Source organism: Dioscorea cayenensis, chromosome 14 (assembly GCF_009730915.1).
Source record: "Dioscorea cayenensis subsp. rotundata cultivar TDr96_F1 chromosome 14, TDr96_F1_v2_PseudoChromosome.rev07_lg8_w22 25.fasta, whole genome shotgun sequence".
In the NCBI taxonomy this organism is placed as follows: Eukaryota; Viridiplantae; Streptophyta; class Magnoliopsida; order Dioscoreales; family Dioscoreaceae; genus Dioscorea; species Dioscorea cayenensis.
The window spans coordinates 2,598,540-2,617,293 of record NC_052484.1 but is presented as its reverse complement, the minus strand read 5'-3'; the positions used below and the strand labels follow the sequence as shown (position 1 = coordinate 2,617,293).

The 18,754-nt window shown below is 31.2% G+C and overlaps 2 protein-coding genes and 1 pseudogene across 3 annotated transcripts; all 3 read right to left on the bottom strand.

The window, feature by feature from the left end:
- Positions 1–572: 572 nt before the first annotated feature.
- On the bottom strand, positions 573–3,922 carry LOC120275810 (short-chain dehydrogenase TIC 32, chloroplastic-like). Its single transcript, XM_039282516.1, has 8 exons — positions 3,784–3,922; positions 2,143–2,374; positions 1,972–2,051; positions 1,739–1,892; positions 1,576–1,654; positions 1,288–1,372; positions 1,060–1,106; positions 573–929 (listed from the first exon to the last, which is right to left on the bottom strand). Exons 1-8 carry the CDS (start codon positions 3,887–3,889, stop codon positions 729–731), a joined length of 984 nt encoding a protein of 327 aa, XP_039138450.1. The 5' UTR covers positions 3,890–3,922; the 3' UTR covers positions 573–728.
- Positions 3,923–5,554: 1,632 nt separating this feature from the next.
- Positions 5,555–9,722, bottom strand: LOC120275179 (short-chain dehydrogenase TIC 32, chloroplastic-like). 2 transcript variants are annotated; one of them, XM_039281699.1, is made up of 8 exons: positions 9,549–9,722; positions 7,725–7,956; positions 7,561–7,640; positions 7,251–7,404; positions 7,045–7,124; positions 6,885–6,965; positions 6,256–6,302; positions 5,555–5,907 (listed from the first exon to the last, which is right to left on the bottom strand). In XM_039281699.1, exons 1-8 carry the CDS (start codon positions 9,652–9,654, stop codon positions 5,746–5,748), a joined length of 942 nt encoding a protein of 313 aa, XP_039137633.1. In that variant the 5' UTR covers positions 9,655–9,722; the 3' UTR covers positions 5,555–5,745. The 2 variants fall into 2 exon arrangements, 1 of the variants encoding a protein (XP_039137633.1); XR_005541076.1 differs by having other exon boundaries at positions 5,816–5,907; positions 6,885–6,969.
- A 6,116-nt stretch (positions 9,723–15,838) lies between these two features.
- On the bottom strand, positions 15,839–18,279 carry LOC120275787 (annotated as a pseudogene).
- Positions 18,280–18,754: the final 475 nt, after the last annotated feature.

Below are 18,754 nucleotides of genomic sequence, written 5' to 3'. Positions count from 1 at the left end.
GTATTGAAGTTGTAGTATATTTTTAATAGAATTAGGTCTCCTTTATCAGTTGATTATATATCTTTTCCCATGAAATTTAATTGAAGAAAATTGGTACAAAGTCTTTTATCTAACATTATATGAAATTTAATTAAAATAATAATAATTACAAAGTCTTTAATCCAATATTATGGTAAACCCCTAATCCTAACAGCCTTTACATCTAAATTTAATACCTCAGACATCGTTTGCTAGCTTTTGTCAGTTTTAGCTTTTTATTTTCTCGTTTATTTTAATTTCTTTATTCAAACTTCAATCCGTCTAGAAAACCTATATTTTTATACTACTTAAACGATTTATGCGTTTGCCGTACGCATCACTACACATTTAACATTTCTATGTAATCAGATTTTCACATTGTGAGTTATAACTAGTTATGAAATAAAAATATATTTTAAAAATACATTTTGCCTATATTATTATTATTATTATTATATCTATACTTTAACCAAGATATTTACAAGAAAAGAATTTTTAGATATTCAAGACAAGTGAAGAAACCTTTTGCAAGGGCATATACAAGAGTATATATGTAAAAACAAGACCAAGCTCTAATTTATAAAAGTTTTAAAAATACTACAATTGGTCTTTGAACTAAAATGCTTTTCATCAAAGCACTAAAAAGACAAGTACTTTTTTTATTGCACAGAAAACATTATATATGTTTTCATAAAACATTATATATGTTTTCATAAATTAGATTTAAGTAAATCGTCGAAATTCGGAAGCCGATCCATAATCAAACTCAGGCTAAAATCCCATAATTTCTTTGCAAGCTCTGAATTATCACATTTGGAACTCGATTTCGATAAATTACTGTTGCTAAAATACCTTCCTGTCAATCCTTCAACTTGAGGATGCAATGCCACATAACATGTAGTTGCAGCCCCCTATTCAAATAAAAAAAAAAGGAAAAAAAAATCATAATTTCGATGTAATAAGAATAAGCTTTTCATTTTAATTGCGAAATTTCGGCATTATAAGAATTATTGATGAAAAGAAGAAGGATTTAGACTTTACCTGCTGAACATTCTGCAGGAGTAGCTTTCCAAGAGTATTATTGATTACTGCAATTGAAAGAAAAAAGCTAATACAATCATCGATAGAATTAGACAATGATTTCATTGGTAAAACATACATGGCTCAGTAAAATGAGTATTTTTCAACAATAATATCATCTGTAAACTTAAAACTTAAAAACAAGTAAAGAACAATAATGATGATATGAGTAATTTTTTCTTTTTTTACCGTTCAGAAAACTGCGGTGTCGGGGGAGATTGGTAAGTATTAGACCTGGATGGAGAGAATTAGCTGTTATTTTCACACCGTCCTCCTATTTACATCATAAAAGATCGGTTATTGGCATATATGAGCAAGGCATAAGAAATTTCTACGTTTATAATTATAATTGATTGAAGTACCGATGAAAACATGATAGTTTGGTTCTCGGAACCATTTTATGAAATTACAGGTTACTGCAATATCAAATCTATGTGTCAATTAATAAAAATTGATCGACTTTTGATTGGAATGTACCTTGAAACATCTGGAAAGCTCATTTGCATGTAATATATTAGCAAATTTCGATTGTGCGTATGCAAGCCATCCGTTGTATCTGAAAGCAATTGGAAAACAGAAATTCGTATTTTCATCTTATTCACAGTTGATGAGACTAACATACAGTTAAGAGCCAAATTACGTTGATTCATCATTAATCTTATCGAAACGAATGCCTTCTGAATATGTAATCCGGTGAGCCATCGATGAAACATTAACAATCCTCCCTTCAATGCCAGTTTCAATTGATGTCTTCTTCATGTTCTCTAACAAAAGATAAGTTAGAAGAAAATGGCCTGCATAAATAACAAAGAAGTCAATAAGATCAAATGAAAAACTCAATGAATCGGAAACAATACGAAGATGATAACATACCGATATGATTGGTCGCAAACTGCATTTCTATGCCATCATGCGAAAGCGAGAAAGGAGTTCCAAAAATTCCCGCGTTATTACTTCATGTGACAAAGTCAGAACCAAAAAAATAAAATTAGTCATCTTCTGCTCGCAAGAATACGAAGAAATTTTAGTTTTTTCAATGCTTACATGAGAATGTTCAATGGAACATTCAGAGATTTAAATTTTGAAGTAAATCTTGCTACTGATGACATTGAGCTGAGATCTAACTCGAACACATCAATTTGAGCACCAGGAACTTCTTCAATTATCGATCTTTTAATTTCATTGCCTGCCGACACATTTCTCACTCCCATGATCACTCGAACACCACGCAGTGCGAGAACACGCGCGGTTTCAGTGCCAATACCACTAGTGGCACCTGTGAAGTAATTTAATTGTTTAGAATATAGTGAAGTTCAATCCAGTCCATTTCTATGTTCAGGAAAAATTCAGCCAATTTCAATTGTTAGTATATGTTTGCAAGAATGGATTACAAAAAATTATAACAAACAAATTAACAAGATGTACTCAATCTTTTGAATTTACATGTTCAGGAGATGCTCGGGAAATTTTCAGTTGTTTGATAAATGTTCAAAAAAAAAAAAAAATCCAAGCATTTGCATGCTTAACAACATCAAGAGAACAAGTTACACTAGTCATTAAAGATTAAGAGAAAATGTAACAAGATAGCTCTTGCTGCATCATGACAACAAACAAATTTTTTCAAGATTAACCAAATAGAAAAACAAATTGTGTGCTTCTGAGTGATCTAGATACATAAAAATTGCCTGGTTTTCAGAAGCATCAGTCATTAAAGATTAGCAGGAAATTTAGCCAGATGAACTCTTGCATCGTCAACTAAACAGAAAAAATAGAACACAAATAAACAAAAAAATTGATTCAGTATTAACTAAATAAAAAAAACAATTGGTGTGTTTCTGAGTGATATAGATACATAAAAATTATCTGGTTTTCAGAAACATCAGTCATTAAAGATTAGCAGAACATTTGTACCAGATGAACTCTTGCAGCATCAAGTAAACAGAAAAGACAAACAAAAAGAACAACTAGATTCAATATTGATCAACCAGAAAGCAAATAGTGAATCTCTGAGTAATCTATATACAAAGTATTTAGAAAACATCGGCAATAAAGGATTTACAGAAAATTTAAAAAGATGAACACTTGCAACAACAACAATAACATATAGAAACATCAACCATAACAAATTGATTCAGTATTAATCAAATAGAAAGCAAATGGTGAGTCTCTGAGATATATATATATATATATATATATATATATATATACAAAGTAGAAACATCAACCATTAAGGATTAACAGAAAACTTAACAAGATGAACACTTGCAGCATCAAGTGAACAGAAAACACAAACAAAAAAATAGCCAATTGATTCAACATTAATCAAATAGAACGCTAATGGTGAGTCTCTGACTGATCTGCATACAAAGTAGCATTCAGAAACATCTGCCATTAAGGATTAACCGAAAATTTAAAAAGATGAACTTTTGCAGCATCATATAAACAGAAAAAGGCAAAAACAACAACAACAAAATTCAATATTAATCAAATAGAATGCAAATGGTGTGTCACTGAGTGATCTATATAGAAAGTAGAATTCAAAAACATCAGCCAATAAGGATTAACAGAAAATTTAACAAGATGAACACTTGCAAAGTCAGGAAAAGAAATAACAGAAAACTGATTTAATATTTAACCAAATTTTGAGCATGTGAGTGTTACAGAACTAGATACAAAGATTAAGACCTGTGACAATGGCAGTAAGACCAGCTCCATCTACTCCTTCTGTGACTTCTTCTGCTGTTGACCATGCTGAGAACCCTGATGCTCCCTTCCATTTCAATGGCCACATCCTCCTCCTCCTCTTCTTCTTCTTCTTCTTCTTCTTCTTAGTTCTTAAAAGGGATGGTAGAAGAACCACAGAAAACAAAAAGAGTATTTCTGTTTTCAACTATTTTTTTATAAATGCCCCTACAAAACTTTGTAATTAATCCTATAAACCTCTCTTAAAATCTTAATTCTTACCATATATGCATAAAGAAAAGAATTTATATAAAATATATATGTATTGCACTAGTTATATATAAATATATATATATATATATATAACAATACATTTTTTATGGACCTCCATAAATAAGAAATCTATGGACGTCGAATTAGCAACTGTTGGATCATAATCCAACGGTCGACATTGATGAACAGTAATTACTGTATATATTACTATAATAACTATTGTTTATTAATGTTGACCATTGGATCGAGATCTAACTGCTGATAATGGACATCTATTAGGGATAGCAACGGGTCGGGTCGGATGCGGGTTTTACCATACCCGTACCCGCTACCCCGCTAGTATACCTGAACCCGACGGGTTTTAAAAATCCCAACCCACACCCGCACCCGACGGGTAATCGGGTACCCACGGGTATACCCGCCCCCACCTCCACATTAAAAAAATTAATAGAAAATATATATATTATATAGAAAAATAACTTAAAAGTAATTATAATTTTTTTATAAAATAAAATAAAATTATTGTAAAATTACAAGACTAAACAAAGAGGAAAAATAAAAAACTCTAAATTGTTAAGTTGTAGAACATATTAGTATATAATTATTTTTTTTATAAAATAAAATAAAATTATTGTAAAATTACAAGACTAAACAAAGAGGAAAAAAAAAAAACCCTAAATTGTTAAGTTGTAGAACATATTAGTATATATATATATATGTATATATATTATATAAATATTTAGTAATTTTTAATTTTTGAGTCGGGTACGGATCGTGCAGGTCGGGTATTAGAATTCCCATACCTGCATCCGCACACGTTTCATACAAGTCGAGTTTTACCCGAACCCGACCGGAAACCCGGTCAAATCGGGTTTTACTCGTCAAACTCAGGTCGGGTTTGGATATTATTGCCATCCCTAACATCCATAAATTTTTTATCTATGGACGTCCATAGAAGAATGATCCTCTATATATATGTGTATGTATTGCACTAGTTATATATATATATATATATAGACAATACATCTTCTACGAAACGTCTCTAGATAAGAAATCTATAGACGCCCGATTATCAGCAGTTGGATCACGATCCAACGGACGATATTGATGAATAGTAATTATATATTACTGTAATAACTACTGTTTATCAATGTTGTCGTTAGATCGAGATCCACAGCTGATAATGGACATCCATAGAAAAATGGTCTCATATATATATAAGTATAAGATCATAGGGAATATATTCATGTAAATAAAAGCAATTACAAAGTTCTTATGGGTCTATTCAAAAAATATAAACATCTATAATTAATTAATTAATAATTTGGAGCTAGGCCAAAGCCAGTCTTGGGAGTAGATCTCTATAAAAGAGTTTGACTAAAACTAATATAATACTGAGTTCAAAAAGCACAGCATCAATAAAATTATTAATTAGTCCCTTTCTTGCTTGAATTTATTTTTTTATATTCTGAATTAAGAATTACAAATTAACAAACCGACGAAAACTTTAATCATGAGTTTAATTTAATCGATTTGGTCTTGAGTTTTACACAACTAGAATTTTTTTTTAACTAACAACACAAAAAGATTGATAAATTCAATCTTTTATAAATTCACAAGCATCAGTAATTTTCAACAATATTTCTAATGAAAAATGTTGAGCATAAACAGTAAATTTGATGGTGTTCATGATCAAGCTGAGATCAAATTCATGGTGAAATCCCATAATTTCTTTGATAACTCTGTGTCAGTAGCTTTTGCTGTCGGTGTTGCCAAATTACTGTCACTGAAGTATTTTCCGGTTATTCCTTCAACTTGTGGATTCAGTGCTACATAACATGTCGTTGCAGCTCCCTGTCAAAATTGATCAAAAGTTACCGAACAATCAAACATATATATGTTCATTACATTCATCAGTATTTGCATTTTAAAAAACAACAGCATATCTTCATCGAAAATATATATACAACAATGATACATTGGTGTGCTTTAAGAGATTCTTCTGTAGTTTCATTTGTTGATTTGTTTCTCATGGTTTTAGTTTCAGTGATACCGACAAAATAAACCCCGGCCATTAAAGATTTAAATGACGATACTCATTTCAAATTTTTCATATTTGTCAAAAAATGAATAGTTTCAAAAAATGTGTTTCTCTTTTCAGTATTTGAGGAACAAAAGTGAAATTGAGTGTTCAAAGCTCACCTGTGAAACATTTTTTAGTACTAATCTTCCGACAGAGTTGAAAATGGCTGCAATAACAAAGAAAAAGATTACGAAGAAATCATTTGGTAATAAAGCTTCACATAAATGAGCATAAAAATTATCATAAATGAACATTTGAAAACCCGCATCACTATATTATTACCTTATTTCTGTTCCTAATTACTCAATTTAAGTACACAATATTATTCGTAAAAAAAAAAATGTTGTGTCAGCTGTTAATCAAACGAGTTCTTCTTCATAACAAGCCTGATACAAACACCGATACACTTTCGAACTCAAAGCACTTCAATAAAATTTTCTGATATTTCAAACTTCAACAAAACAAAGAACAATTATCAAAGTTCCGTTATATTCTAACGGTGATACTAGCAAGAGAAAACCAGTTAACTAATGTGTCAAACTAGATTTACTTCTACGAACGTATGGTCAAATATATCATAAAAGATAATGTGAATACAAAGTACTAATTTTGCAAGTTTCAGAGTTTAGGGAAGAATAAATTCTTCAATGACAAAATTTCATGCAATGTATTACCAGTTTTGTGTTGCAACATTTAAATGTATGCTAGTGAAAACATTCAAACAATAAAGATAAATTTCATGTTTTACCATCAAGAATTACATGATGTCGCATAAGATTGGTAACAATAACTCCAGGATGAAGTGAATTAGCAGTAACTTTCGCATCCTCTTCCTGTTTACAGAAACAAAAAAATTGAAGGCATATGTTCGATAAATTCAATAAAAGAAATCCAAGTAATAGTAATACCTTCAACTGTCTTTGCTAGCTCATTAGCATGCAATATATTAGCAAGTTTTGACTGCCCATATGCACGCCAGTTATGGTAACTGCCGAGAATTCAGAAACATCCATGTTTTAATTTTTTTTTAAAAAAAAAAGAGAGACAAGAAAAAATTTTGCAAATTCAGATGATGTTTTGTCATTAGCTCAAAATAAAATTCTAGAAAAATTACCTTGACTTGTCGTTTGTCTTATCAAAACGAATCCCTTCTTTATAAGTAAACCTGTGTGCCTCCGATGAAACATTAACAATTCGTCCCTCGATTTTACTCTGACGAGATGTCTTCTTCATGTTTTCCAGTAAAAGATGTGTAAGGAGAAAGTGGCCTGTAAAATATGAGAAAAGTCATAAGCTACATTACAAACCAGCAAGAAAATCAGATCAGTAATTGGGGAAATATAAGCTCGGACAAAACTAGTGAACCAAACTAAACCGGGAAAAAGACTGCAGTTTAGTTCCTTTTATTACTCCAAATCATGTACCTAAGTGATTTGTTGCAAACTGAAGTTCTATACCATCACTTGAAAGTGAAAAAGGAGGTGCCATTACACCTGCATTATTACTTCAAATACCGAGCCACTTCATAAGTTCGGGATATATCGAGTAGAAGTAGTGATAGTAAAATGATGAGGGTGAAATCTTTTACATGAGAATGTTTAATGGAAGGTTCAAAGAAGCAAATTCTGATGAGAATTTTCTAACTGATGCCTTTGAGCTGAGGTCCAACTCCAAGACATCGATATTTGCAGTAGGTACTTTCTTGATAATTTCCTTCTTGACATCGATCCCGGCAGCAACATTCCTCACTCCCATAACCACATGGACACCGCGCAATGCAAGAACACGCGTGGTTTCAGTGCCAATACCACTCGAAGCTCCTGCAAGTACAATTAAGAAAGATATGCATGTTATAGAAAAACATGAACTAATAAGCAAGATAAGTTAAAGAAAAACACTCCAAAAAAACACAGAGATTTGCGAGGTTCAACAATTTCGCCTTTCCACTCTACCACAAATTACCGGTTAATTCTTCATGACAAACTCATCAATTTAATTTCCAAAAAAATCCAATTTATTCACCACAACCAAGAGAACTAAATAAATAAATATACCTTGAGCCATTATTTCAAGTAATCAAACAAAAAACTTCACTAATATTCTACACAGAATGAAAAATTTAGCAAAGAAATGCTCTTCGACATCCTGCAACTTCATTCTCCAATTCATCTACAATAAAATTACCTTTTTCTTTCCTCCCAAACTTAACTCCCGCTAATAATAAAAATCAACACAAAAAAGATAACCTTGAGCAATTAATTTGAGCAATTAATTCATAATTGACACACACAATGAGAAAAAAAAAAGAGCAAAGAACATCTAGAAACTTTTAAGTACTCAAATTCCATGCTCTTCAACATCAAATAGCTTTATTCTCCAATTCATCTACAATAAAATCTCCTTTCTTTTCCACCCAATCTTAGTTCTCACTGATAATCAAAATCAATGCATATGAAAAACTTGAGCAATTAATTCATAAATTGCACAACTGAAGAAAGAAAAAGAACATCCAATTTTACTTCAAAGCACTCAATTTCATGCTCTTCAACATCCAGTAACTTCATTCCCCAATTCATCTACAACAAAATTTTCCTTTTTACCTCCCAATCTTAACTCACACTAACAATCAAAATCAACCCAAAACAACCTTGAGCAATTCATTCACAAATTACACAAAATGAAAAAAATAATAAAAACATCCAATAACTTCAAAGTACACAATAGCCATGCTCTTCAACATCCTATGACTTTATTAGCCAATCAATCAACAATAAAGTTTCCTTTAGCTCACTCTAATAATCAAAATGAACCCAAAAAGTAAAAAAAAAAAAAAATTTGAGCAATTCATTCATAATTACACATCCAATAACTTTATTCTTAAACAATCAACAATAAAATTTCCTTTTTAACTCATGCCAATAATCAAAACCAATCCAAAAACACAAAAATGAGTAGGAAACAAAGAGCAAAGAACATCCAACAACTTCATCAAAGTACTAAAAAATTTCATTCTCTTCAATTCATCCAATAACTTTATTTTCTAATCAATTAACAACACAAATTCCTATTCTTTCCTTCCAATCTTCAGCTCACAACAACACATAATCAAAACCCCCCAAAACTAAACCACAAACCAATTCATTTAAACAACAAAGAACTCACATTTCCTGAACTTCAAAACCAAAATACACAAACTACAACCAAAAACAAAATCAAAACCTCCCAAAAACTAAACCACAAACCAATTCATTTTAAACAACAAAGAACTCACATTTCCTGAACTTCAAAACCAAAATACACAAACTACAACCAAAAACAAAAGAATGAATCAATAAAACAACAACATGAAATAACTAAACAAATAGATTAAAAGAAAAAAAACATAGAAAACTACTGAGAGAATCAGATTGACCTGTGACAATGGCAGTGAGACCAGTACCATCAACTCCCTCAGTGACTTGCTCTGCTGTTGATGATGATGAGAACCCTGATTTCCCCTTCTTGCTCAATGGCCACATTCTCTCTTTCTCTTTCTCTTTTTCTTCTTCTTTTTCTCTGAAAATGGGGAAAAATATCGTTGGGATTCTTTGAGCGTCAGTTGATGCTTTCGCGGGTTTGGAGTGGATAAAGGACAAATGGACGGTGGTGATTACTATGAGATTCGTTTTTTGTTGATGGGCAACTTTGAACCGTCGGATCCAGAGGCATTGGATAAATAAATTTTTTATTTTTTATTTATGGCTTTTTACATATATATATGTACCCAAAAAAATGAAATTTTATATATATACAACCTTTTTGTAGCATGCATTGGACGGTGAAGATTACTTTGAGATTCGCTTGTTGATGGATAGGATATGCCTTTTGTTATGTCTGAACCGTTGGATCCAAAAGCCATTGGAAAAATATTTTTTTTTAAATTTTATTTATAGTTTTTAACATATATATATATATATATATATATATACCCCTAAAAAATATGAAATTATATGTACACATTCTTTTGGATATGCGACACATGGATGGTGGAGATTACTTAGTCGCCGTTTGGTTCACGGTAATGTAGAAAGATTACCACGTGTTACGTGATAATCTAAAAATATTACCACGTTTGGCATTGCACAAGTGGTAATCTTGATGGTAATATTACATTACCAACTTATAAATATTACCAAAAAAGTGGTAATCCCATTACCACCAAATTTGGTGTCTATCTTGGATTACCGTGGTAATCTTATAACTTTGTATATTTTAACAAATAGATTACCATGGCAACCAAATACGGTAATGAATTATTCCCGGTAATAAGAGTTTCCAACCAAACATGATTAAATTAAATTACCACAATATTCCCAACCACATAACATTCCCAACCTCATTAATATGCTAATCTCATTACGTACTAGTATATCATTACTGCAGACCAAATGACCCTAAGGGGTCGTTTGGTTCGTGGTAATGACATATTACCACGTAAAGAGATTACCATGGTAATATGAGTGGGAATGTTATATGCATGGGAGTATTATAATAATTTAATATAATATGTTTGATTGGGAACTCATATTACTAGTTCATTAATATATTTTGTTAGTCATGGTAATTAACGCAATATAGACTAGTGTCAAAATTTCTAACATACCCGTGAACTCAAAATTTTTAGCATGCTCTTAAAATAGAAGTAAAACATAATTTTTAGGTTAAAAATAATTAAAAATATAAAGCAATATTAATAAAAAAAAAACCATCCATCAATTGCCAAATATATCTAATAAAATATTTAATACAAAAATGAACCTATATGCATAAAACAAAAGTTTAAGCTCAGGGGTAATTTCTATTAATCAAAGGCAAAATTGTATCGATAAAGGCAAATTAACTATTTTAAAATGATAATCAATCATTTCTCATTCTATTTTTATTAAAAATTATATTTTAAAAGTATGGGTAAAATTGTTCAAAAATTTTAATTACGAAACAATAATTTTGGTAATAATGTGATTACCAAATTTTTCCCCACTCCTCCAATTAAACTCCTACAATTTAAACAAAGCCTTCACTATTGGTAATCACATATTGATATCAATATTATCAGTGATACAATGTGGTAATCTTTTAGATTCATTGTTGATGAATAACTTTTTTGTTATGTCGGAATAGTTGGATCCAAAAGCCATTGGGTAAATAGTTTATTTTTATTTATAATTTTTTAACGTATATATCTCGAGAAAACACAAATATATGTATATATACTTTAAATTTTATTTTTAATTTTTAAAATATTCTGCAATTAATCTAGATAATAAAATTAATTAAAAATACGAACATATAGAGAAGTAATATAAAATATAAAACAATTATACGAACGGTCTTTGGGTCAATTAGTATCGGGTCTCTTACGTAGGGCCGTTTGGTTCGGAGAAGACCCAGGATCGAACCTCATGTCCTGCACAAGGTGAGAGCACATGGGTTGATGTTGAGCTTTGCTCCCCACACGTGCACGTCCCTGGGGTTCTTGTGCTTGTCACCTTTCTCAAAAAAAAATAATAATTATAGAAATTAGATGGATATTTCTGAAAAAAATAGTTTTAGAATAATAATTTTTTTCATTATCATAGTGACTCCATGAATATTTTTATCCCTGGATTCAATAATTAAAAACATATTAAACTTCCCCTCTTATTATACTTAAACAGTATTATCTAAAATAAACATGTACTTTGGAATAGATTAAGTTTTTTTCTTGGACTACTTTTTTTGAATAATAATAATAATAATAATAATAATAATAATAATAATAATCTAACAGTAAACAACTTAATTTAAAAGAAACAAGCTAGTTGAAGCCAGACTTTGTTGTAAATTTATTTAAAAATGGATATTGATTTGTTGCCATCTTCGGAAAAAACAAAAATTAGTAGCGTTAATAAATAGATTTTAATGCCATTTCAATAATTAATTTTAAAATATTTATTTTTTATTAATGTTAATTAAATTAACATTAATATCTTTTTTTTTTAAATAATGCATGTATATCGATGAATTTCTAATCTAAACACAATATATTTTCTAAAAATATATATACACACCACGGTGAATTGTGTTAGTTCCGGGTACGTGTATTGTGAATTAGAATTCATTTTAATCTCTTATGTAAACACTCTCACAATCATATATAAATTACAGAAAAAAGCGGCACACAAAATTAGTAACTCAGTTCAACACAACACTTATCTATGTCTGGGGGTCAAGCCTAGAGATAAAAAAAAAACTTCACTAAAAAAGGAATAAACATGAGTACAACTCTCATACTCATCATTGCAAAGATCAACAAGAACCCTCTCTAAATTGTTTGATATCCACTCTCTCACTCACACACTTGAGTTTCTTCGGTGGCTCTTTTTAAATCTCAGAGCATGGTCTCTTATATAGACGTCTCCACATCCCAATTATAGCATTCCCTCTTTTAGAATCTCCACAGTTTTTAATTTGGATACCTTCCAAATTTAGATGTTGCAACTCCTGTTGTAACCAAGCTTGCAATACAGCCCACCTGCTTACCTTGACTGAACCGTAGCTTCCGTTGCAACCCGACTTGCAAACGCCTCCAATCCTCTTGACTGTGTCCAAGTCTGAGTCGATGTAATCGAATCCTCCAGATCTCAACCTACCAGCAACTAGCTCACTTCTTCACATCCTTATCAGCAATACCTCGCAAGGATCGCACCCATATGGCGCATCTTCACCATACCAAAGATGGTCTTCAAAGAATCTTCAATGATTTTCAAATCTTTCACTAAACTTGATCTCCAAGTCATCTAAGTTTAGTCTTCATGATCTTCCAAACTTGATCTTCATTCAATTAAGTTTGGTCTTCACAATCTTCTTTGTTATCAAGTTTGATTTTCTATTCATCCAAGCTTAGCCTTTAATCTTCTCCTTTTATAGTCGTATCTTCAAATAGCTCTACTCATAGAGAGCTTCAATGATATCTTGACCTCCAAATAGTTGATCTTCCAAGTTTGATTCACTTGCTAATAGGAATGGGGGTGGGGCGGGCGGGCGGGGAATGGGATCCCTCGTCCCCATCCCCGCTCTCCACCGAGCGGGGATTCCCCGTTAAAATTCCCATGGGAAAAAAATCCTCCCCACTCACTCCCCATGGGGATCCCCGCCCTACGGGGAATCCCCCCTGCCCCAAAACATTAATATAAAAAAATTTTTCTATAAATAACTATAATATTTCTAATGCATTTATGTTACACATATGCTAAAGATGCTATATACAATTGAAAATAAAAAAAATATAATGTATGATGAAATAAAATAAAAATTCTCAACCAAAGTTTTTTTTTACAACATACACATCATATATAAAATAAAAATTCACACAAAATATTTCTCCTAACAAGTCATAATATAATGTTTGATGAAACAACAACATTAAGGTACAAATAACATAAAGTTTAAAACTAATTAAAATTACAAATCCATTAAATAAAATTCATAATGCAAAACTAGCACAATAATTTCATGCTTCCATCAATTTGTTTCTTCTTTCTCCAAGTCATTTATATTGAGAATCCAATTCCACTACCACTAGCATCTTGACATGATAACTCCTCCTTCAATAATAAACAAAATTGTAAATATATAATAAGATTATAAATAATATCAAGATTAAAGATAAAATTTTATAAAAAAATCATATTTACCTCATCATTCTCATCCTCCTCTTCATCAAATGTAGAACAAATAGCTTGAATTGTTGACCATAAACAAGAATCTTCAAAAATAAAGAAATACATAATAATAACTAAAAATATATAAATTTAAAAGAAATACCATATATGTTTTAATGAAATATATAAATTTAAATAGTTAATAAGTTGTATGAAATAATTGTGAGTTACATAATAATAACTAAAAATATTAACAAATAAATATTTATTGATTATATATATATATATATATAATATTATGGTAATGTTGAAATAATCTTTAATAAATATATTAAAAATATATAATATATTTTTTTGGGGAATCCCTGCGGTGCACGGGGAATCCCTGTGCCCCGCGGGGAGGAATTTTTCCCCGCTCCCCGCCCCGCGGGGGGGATGTTTCGAGGAATCCCCGCCCCGTCGGGGCGGGGCCCCGCCGGGAACGGGGATTCCCCGCCCCACCCTCATTCCTACTTGCTAAGTATAAACATATAGTTATTGCTTGCACTTCAAAATATAGTTACTGCTTGCACTTCAAAAGAGATCCTCCAAATTTTATTTGTCTTACTAAAAATAACTCCTCCAAAAATAACTGCATATCTTCATATCATGAATTGACACATCATCTTTAATGGCCACATCATCACTGACACGTGTCAAATGATGCCAAATATAGAATCTAACTCTAACAAATTACAATAAAATTTTGGTTTAATTGCTCCCTGTAATTGTGTACTTTCTGCCCTTTTAGTCATTGTAATACTTTTAGGTACATTTAAGTCCTCATATTTGATCGAGTTGAGACTTTTTAGTCCGTGGCATAGATGGCGTTAACTTTGCTGTTTCTTTTGCGACGATGTGACTTTTTTTATTATGAAATTGGGGGACTAAAAAGTCCCAAATCGATCAAATATGAGGGACTTAATTGGACCTAACTCGCAAATGTGACTTTTTTTATTACTGAAAATAGGGGACTAAAAAGTCCCAACTCGATCAAATACTGAGGGACTTAATCAGACTCTAACAAGAAATATTTAAAACCATACAGAACTAAAAAGAAACTGCAAGATAACGCCATCTACGCCTCGGACTCAAAAGTCTCAATTCGATCAAATATGAGAACTTAAATGTACCTAAAAGTATTACAAGGACTAAAAAGGCAGAAAGTACACAATTACATGGACTTATATGGTAATTATACCTAAAATTTTTCATCATGATGGTTGAAATTAAAATAATATATTAATTATATAGACACTTTTCCCTCATTAAAGAACTCTGAGATTAGTGCAGCTGGTGGCTTTGGCAGAATCATTTGCATTATCACATCATACCTATGTATTGATTTGATGAAATGCATTTGTAATTTTGTAATACTTATAAAAATAATAATGCGAAATTTCATAATTAAATAAATTAAAAGAAAAACTTTAAAAACACTTGCACAAAGGAAATTTTAGTTACTAGTTCTCCAGATTCCCTTGAATAAGATGCAATGATGCAAAAGGACCATGCTCTTAAGAAAAACTCCAAAGCATGTGATAGAGAAAATCAATATATATATTGATATATATTTATATCAATATATATATATATATATATATATATAAATATATCAATATATATAGGTCCCCACAATCATTCATTATCTACAAAAGCAGCCACACAAACTTTTCCATAATTTCATCCCCATCATGCAACAACTCTTTACAACTATTTTTCTTCTAATATTTCAAAAATTTTTAATATATATATATATATATATAATTATGGCTCTATATTTTTATAAATAATTTCTTTATTTTATTTGGTAATATACACAATAAAAACATTGTTATTTAATTATATATATGAGATTATTTTTCACTGGATATTACTGGACAAAATAGAATAGCATAAAATTAGTTTTAATGATAAAAAAATTATAAATTTTTCAATTAAAAATATAAAACACTCACATAAATAAATATATAATTATAGAAAAAGAAAAAGAGTAGCTAAATAAAACCAGAACTAAACCAGTGCTAACCATATACACAATAGTTTAGCTCATCATTCACAACAATAAATCCCAAGTGCTTAGAAACAAAGATACACAAGACATGAAAACCACAACCATAAAAAATAGATTAACACAACAACAATTAACTCCATCATCATCATCATCTTAATAAGTTCTTGCTCAAGACCTACTCTTGAATGGAATTGCTCTAATCACTATCTGGTGATACATTGCGGCAAGCGAAGCTCCAATGAAAGGTCCAACCCAGAAGATCCACTGCAAAAACAAACACAAAAAAGTTATTAATCTCATCATCGATTCATTAGATTGGGTGTATATCGAAATTTAGTATTTTCAAATCATATAGAACACTAACATGATCTTTCCAAGCATGATGCTTGTTATAGATGACGGCCGCGCCGAAACTTCGGGCCGGGTTGATGCTGGTGCCGGTAATCGGGATGGTTGCCAAGTGAACTAAGAACACGGCAAAGCCGATTGGCAATGGAGCCAAGAGCTACATATAATGATCTTTACATTGTTAGCTTGAATTGAGACAACAAAAGGAAAGACGAAGAAGAAAGCCGACTTACCGGGACGTGTGAGTCCCTAGCATTTCTCTTGGCATCGGTTGCGGAGAAGACGGTGTAAACAAGAACAAAAGTGCCGATGATTTCGGCGCCGAGGGCATCACCCTTGGTGTACCCTGGTTGAACAACATTAGCACCTCCGCCATTGCTCTCGTAAAGACCTTTCTGGAACCCTTTAACAACACCGGCACCACAAATAGCACCCAAACATTGCATTATCATGTAGAAGAGTGCCCTTGTTAAGGACAATTTCCTTGCCAAAAACAACCCAAATGTCACCGCTGGGTTAATATGCCCTCCTACATACATTCAAATCAAACATATATTATCTGAACTCAATACAATGAAATTAATATTTTTAGATTTATATATACAAAATTGATGTGCAAGGGATAAGATTGACTAATCATATGAATACCAATATTTGCAAAATTAACCAATGTGAGATTATTAGTTACTATAGATGCTGATGGGCACCATTCAAAGGAATAATTTAGTAAAAGACTAAACACAGAAGCTAACAAATATATATATATATATATATATATTAAATCATGTGAGAGGGAAAGATTGACTGATCATTTAAATATCTAAATTTATTAAATTGACCTATATGAGACTATTAGTTGATATGAGACTATTAGTTCTTATGTATGCCAATGGCACCATGAGAAGCAATAATTTAAGAAATTAAAGACTAGACACACAAGGTAACAAATATAAGAGAAACAAACTTTTTACTATATTTACTAAATTAAGAGATGTGATACTATTAGTAACTAGACATGCCCACAACCAAAGCTAAACTATATTTATAGCAATAAATCAGGAGAAAACCAAACACATGTAAACTGATAAAAAGTCAAAATTTATTAACTTTAACCAATGTTGAACAATTAATTATCATTTATCCCACAACAAAACCTAAATCATATCATAAAAATTAAAATAATACAAAAACACATAATAAAAATTATATTTTGCATCAGTATTAGTACACTAATATCCACTCATTTACCTGAAGTGAAACTAGTGATTACATGCAAGAGATGCCTACACTCATGTATTTACAAACTTAAACCTAATTTTTATCAAGAAAAAAAAAACTTAACCTAAAAACTTATCTTGAAATCAAAATCAAATCAAATTTTTCAGAATGTTGAACTTAACTAGATTTCAACAAAACTAAAAAGCTCTCTCTTTTTTTGTTCTTCAACATAAACAACACAAATTACAAAACTTTTATCCCAAAAAAACACAAAAGTCTACAACTTTTTACAAAATGGTATAATATACACTTATATTATATCAAAAACACCTCAAAAATCAATTTTTTTCGCACCAAAAAACTAAGATCAAAGAGCTCGAGATGCTCATGAATAGCTTGATCTACTCAAAACCTTCAAAAAAAAATACAAGATTTGGCACTAAATAGTTACCAGAGATGCCGGCAGTGCAGTAAACGAGAGCAAAGATCATGCCACCAAAAGCCCAAGCAATTCCCTGAATGCCGACGGTGGTGCACTTGGAATTAGCCTTGACAACACCCATGACGGTGAGAAGGGTGATATACAAGAAGAGGAAAGTGGCCATGAACTCAGCGATGCCAGCCCTGTAAAAGGACCATGATTTCAGCTCTCCGGGCTCGAACAACGGCGCCGGTGGTGGTTCTTTGTAGTCCTTGTCTTGCGCCGATGTCCCGATTGGTTGCCTCTCTGAGAATTTGGTTGCTCCCCACTCGAACATCTTCTTCTTTGCCTTCCATTTCTAGGGTTTTCTTGCTTTTTTTTTCTAGGGTTTTCTTTTTCAGTGGAGAATGGAGAGTGGTGTGTGAATTTGGGGGAGTTTTATAGAAAGAAAAGGAAAGAAGAAGAAGAAGGTTCTGGAGGTGTTGGGAATAATTGAAATTTTTATTTATTTATTTATTTATTTATTTTTGAAAATTTTAGAAGGGGCCGGGTTTGGTCGGTTTGGGGTGGCTACTTTTTATTTAATGTTTTTTTTTTAAGTTTTAAAAAATATATATTTTTTGGTATAATATCCGAAATTGTCCTCTACTTTTCTCTCTCTTCTCTTTTGGTCCCTCTAATCAGAAATGCTCTCAAGTAGTCCATCTACTCTTGAAATTGGTTCTATTTAGTACCTTCTATTTTAAAATAGGCCAATTATTGACTGTATTTTTCAAGAGTAGAAGGGCTAGATGGGAAGAGATTAAAGGTAGAGGGACTAAATTGGGTCATTTTTAAGAGTAAAGAGATTAATGGGTGTATTTATGAGTAGAGGGACCAAAAGAAAAGAAAGAGAA

What these genes read in the sequence shown, in the direction of transcription:
- LOC120275179 (XM_039281699.1), bottom strand. Translation starts at nt 9,654, where the DNA reads ATGTGGCCATTGAGCAAGAAGGGGAAATCAGGGTTCTCATCATCATCA. An exon ending in GTTTGCAACAAATCACTTAG is followed by an intron (nt 7,405 to 7,560) that starts GTACATGATTTG and finishes CATATTTTACAG; the next exon opens with GCCACTTTCTCCTTACACAT. An exon ending in ACATCATGTAATTCTTGATG is followed by an intron (nt 6,303 to 6,884) that starts GTAAAACATGAA and finishes TTGTTATTGCAG; the next exon opens with CCATTTTCAACTCTGTCGGA.
- LOC120275810 (XM_039282516.1), bottom strand. Translation starts at nt 3,889, where the DNA reads ATGTGGCCATTGAAATGGAAGGGAGCATCAGGGTTCTCAGCATGGTCA. An exon ending in TCTTACTGCCATTGTCACAG is followed by an intron (nt 2,375 to 3,783) that starts GTCTTAATCTTT and finishes ATTACTTCACAG; the next exon opens with GTGCCACTAGTGGTATTGGC. An exon ending in ACACCGCAGTTTTCTGAACG is followed by an intron (nt 1,107 to 1,287) that starts GTAAAAAAAGAA and finishes TTTCAATTGCAG; the next exon opens with TAATCAATAATACTCTTGGA.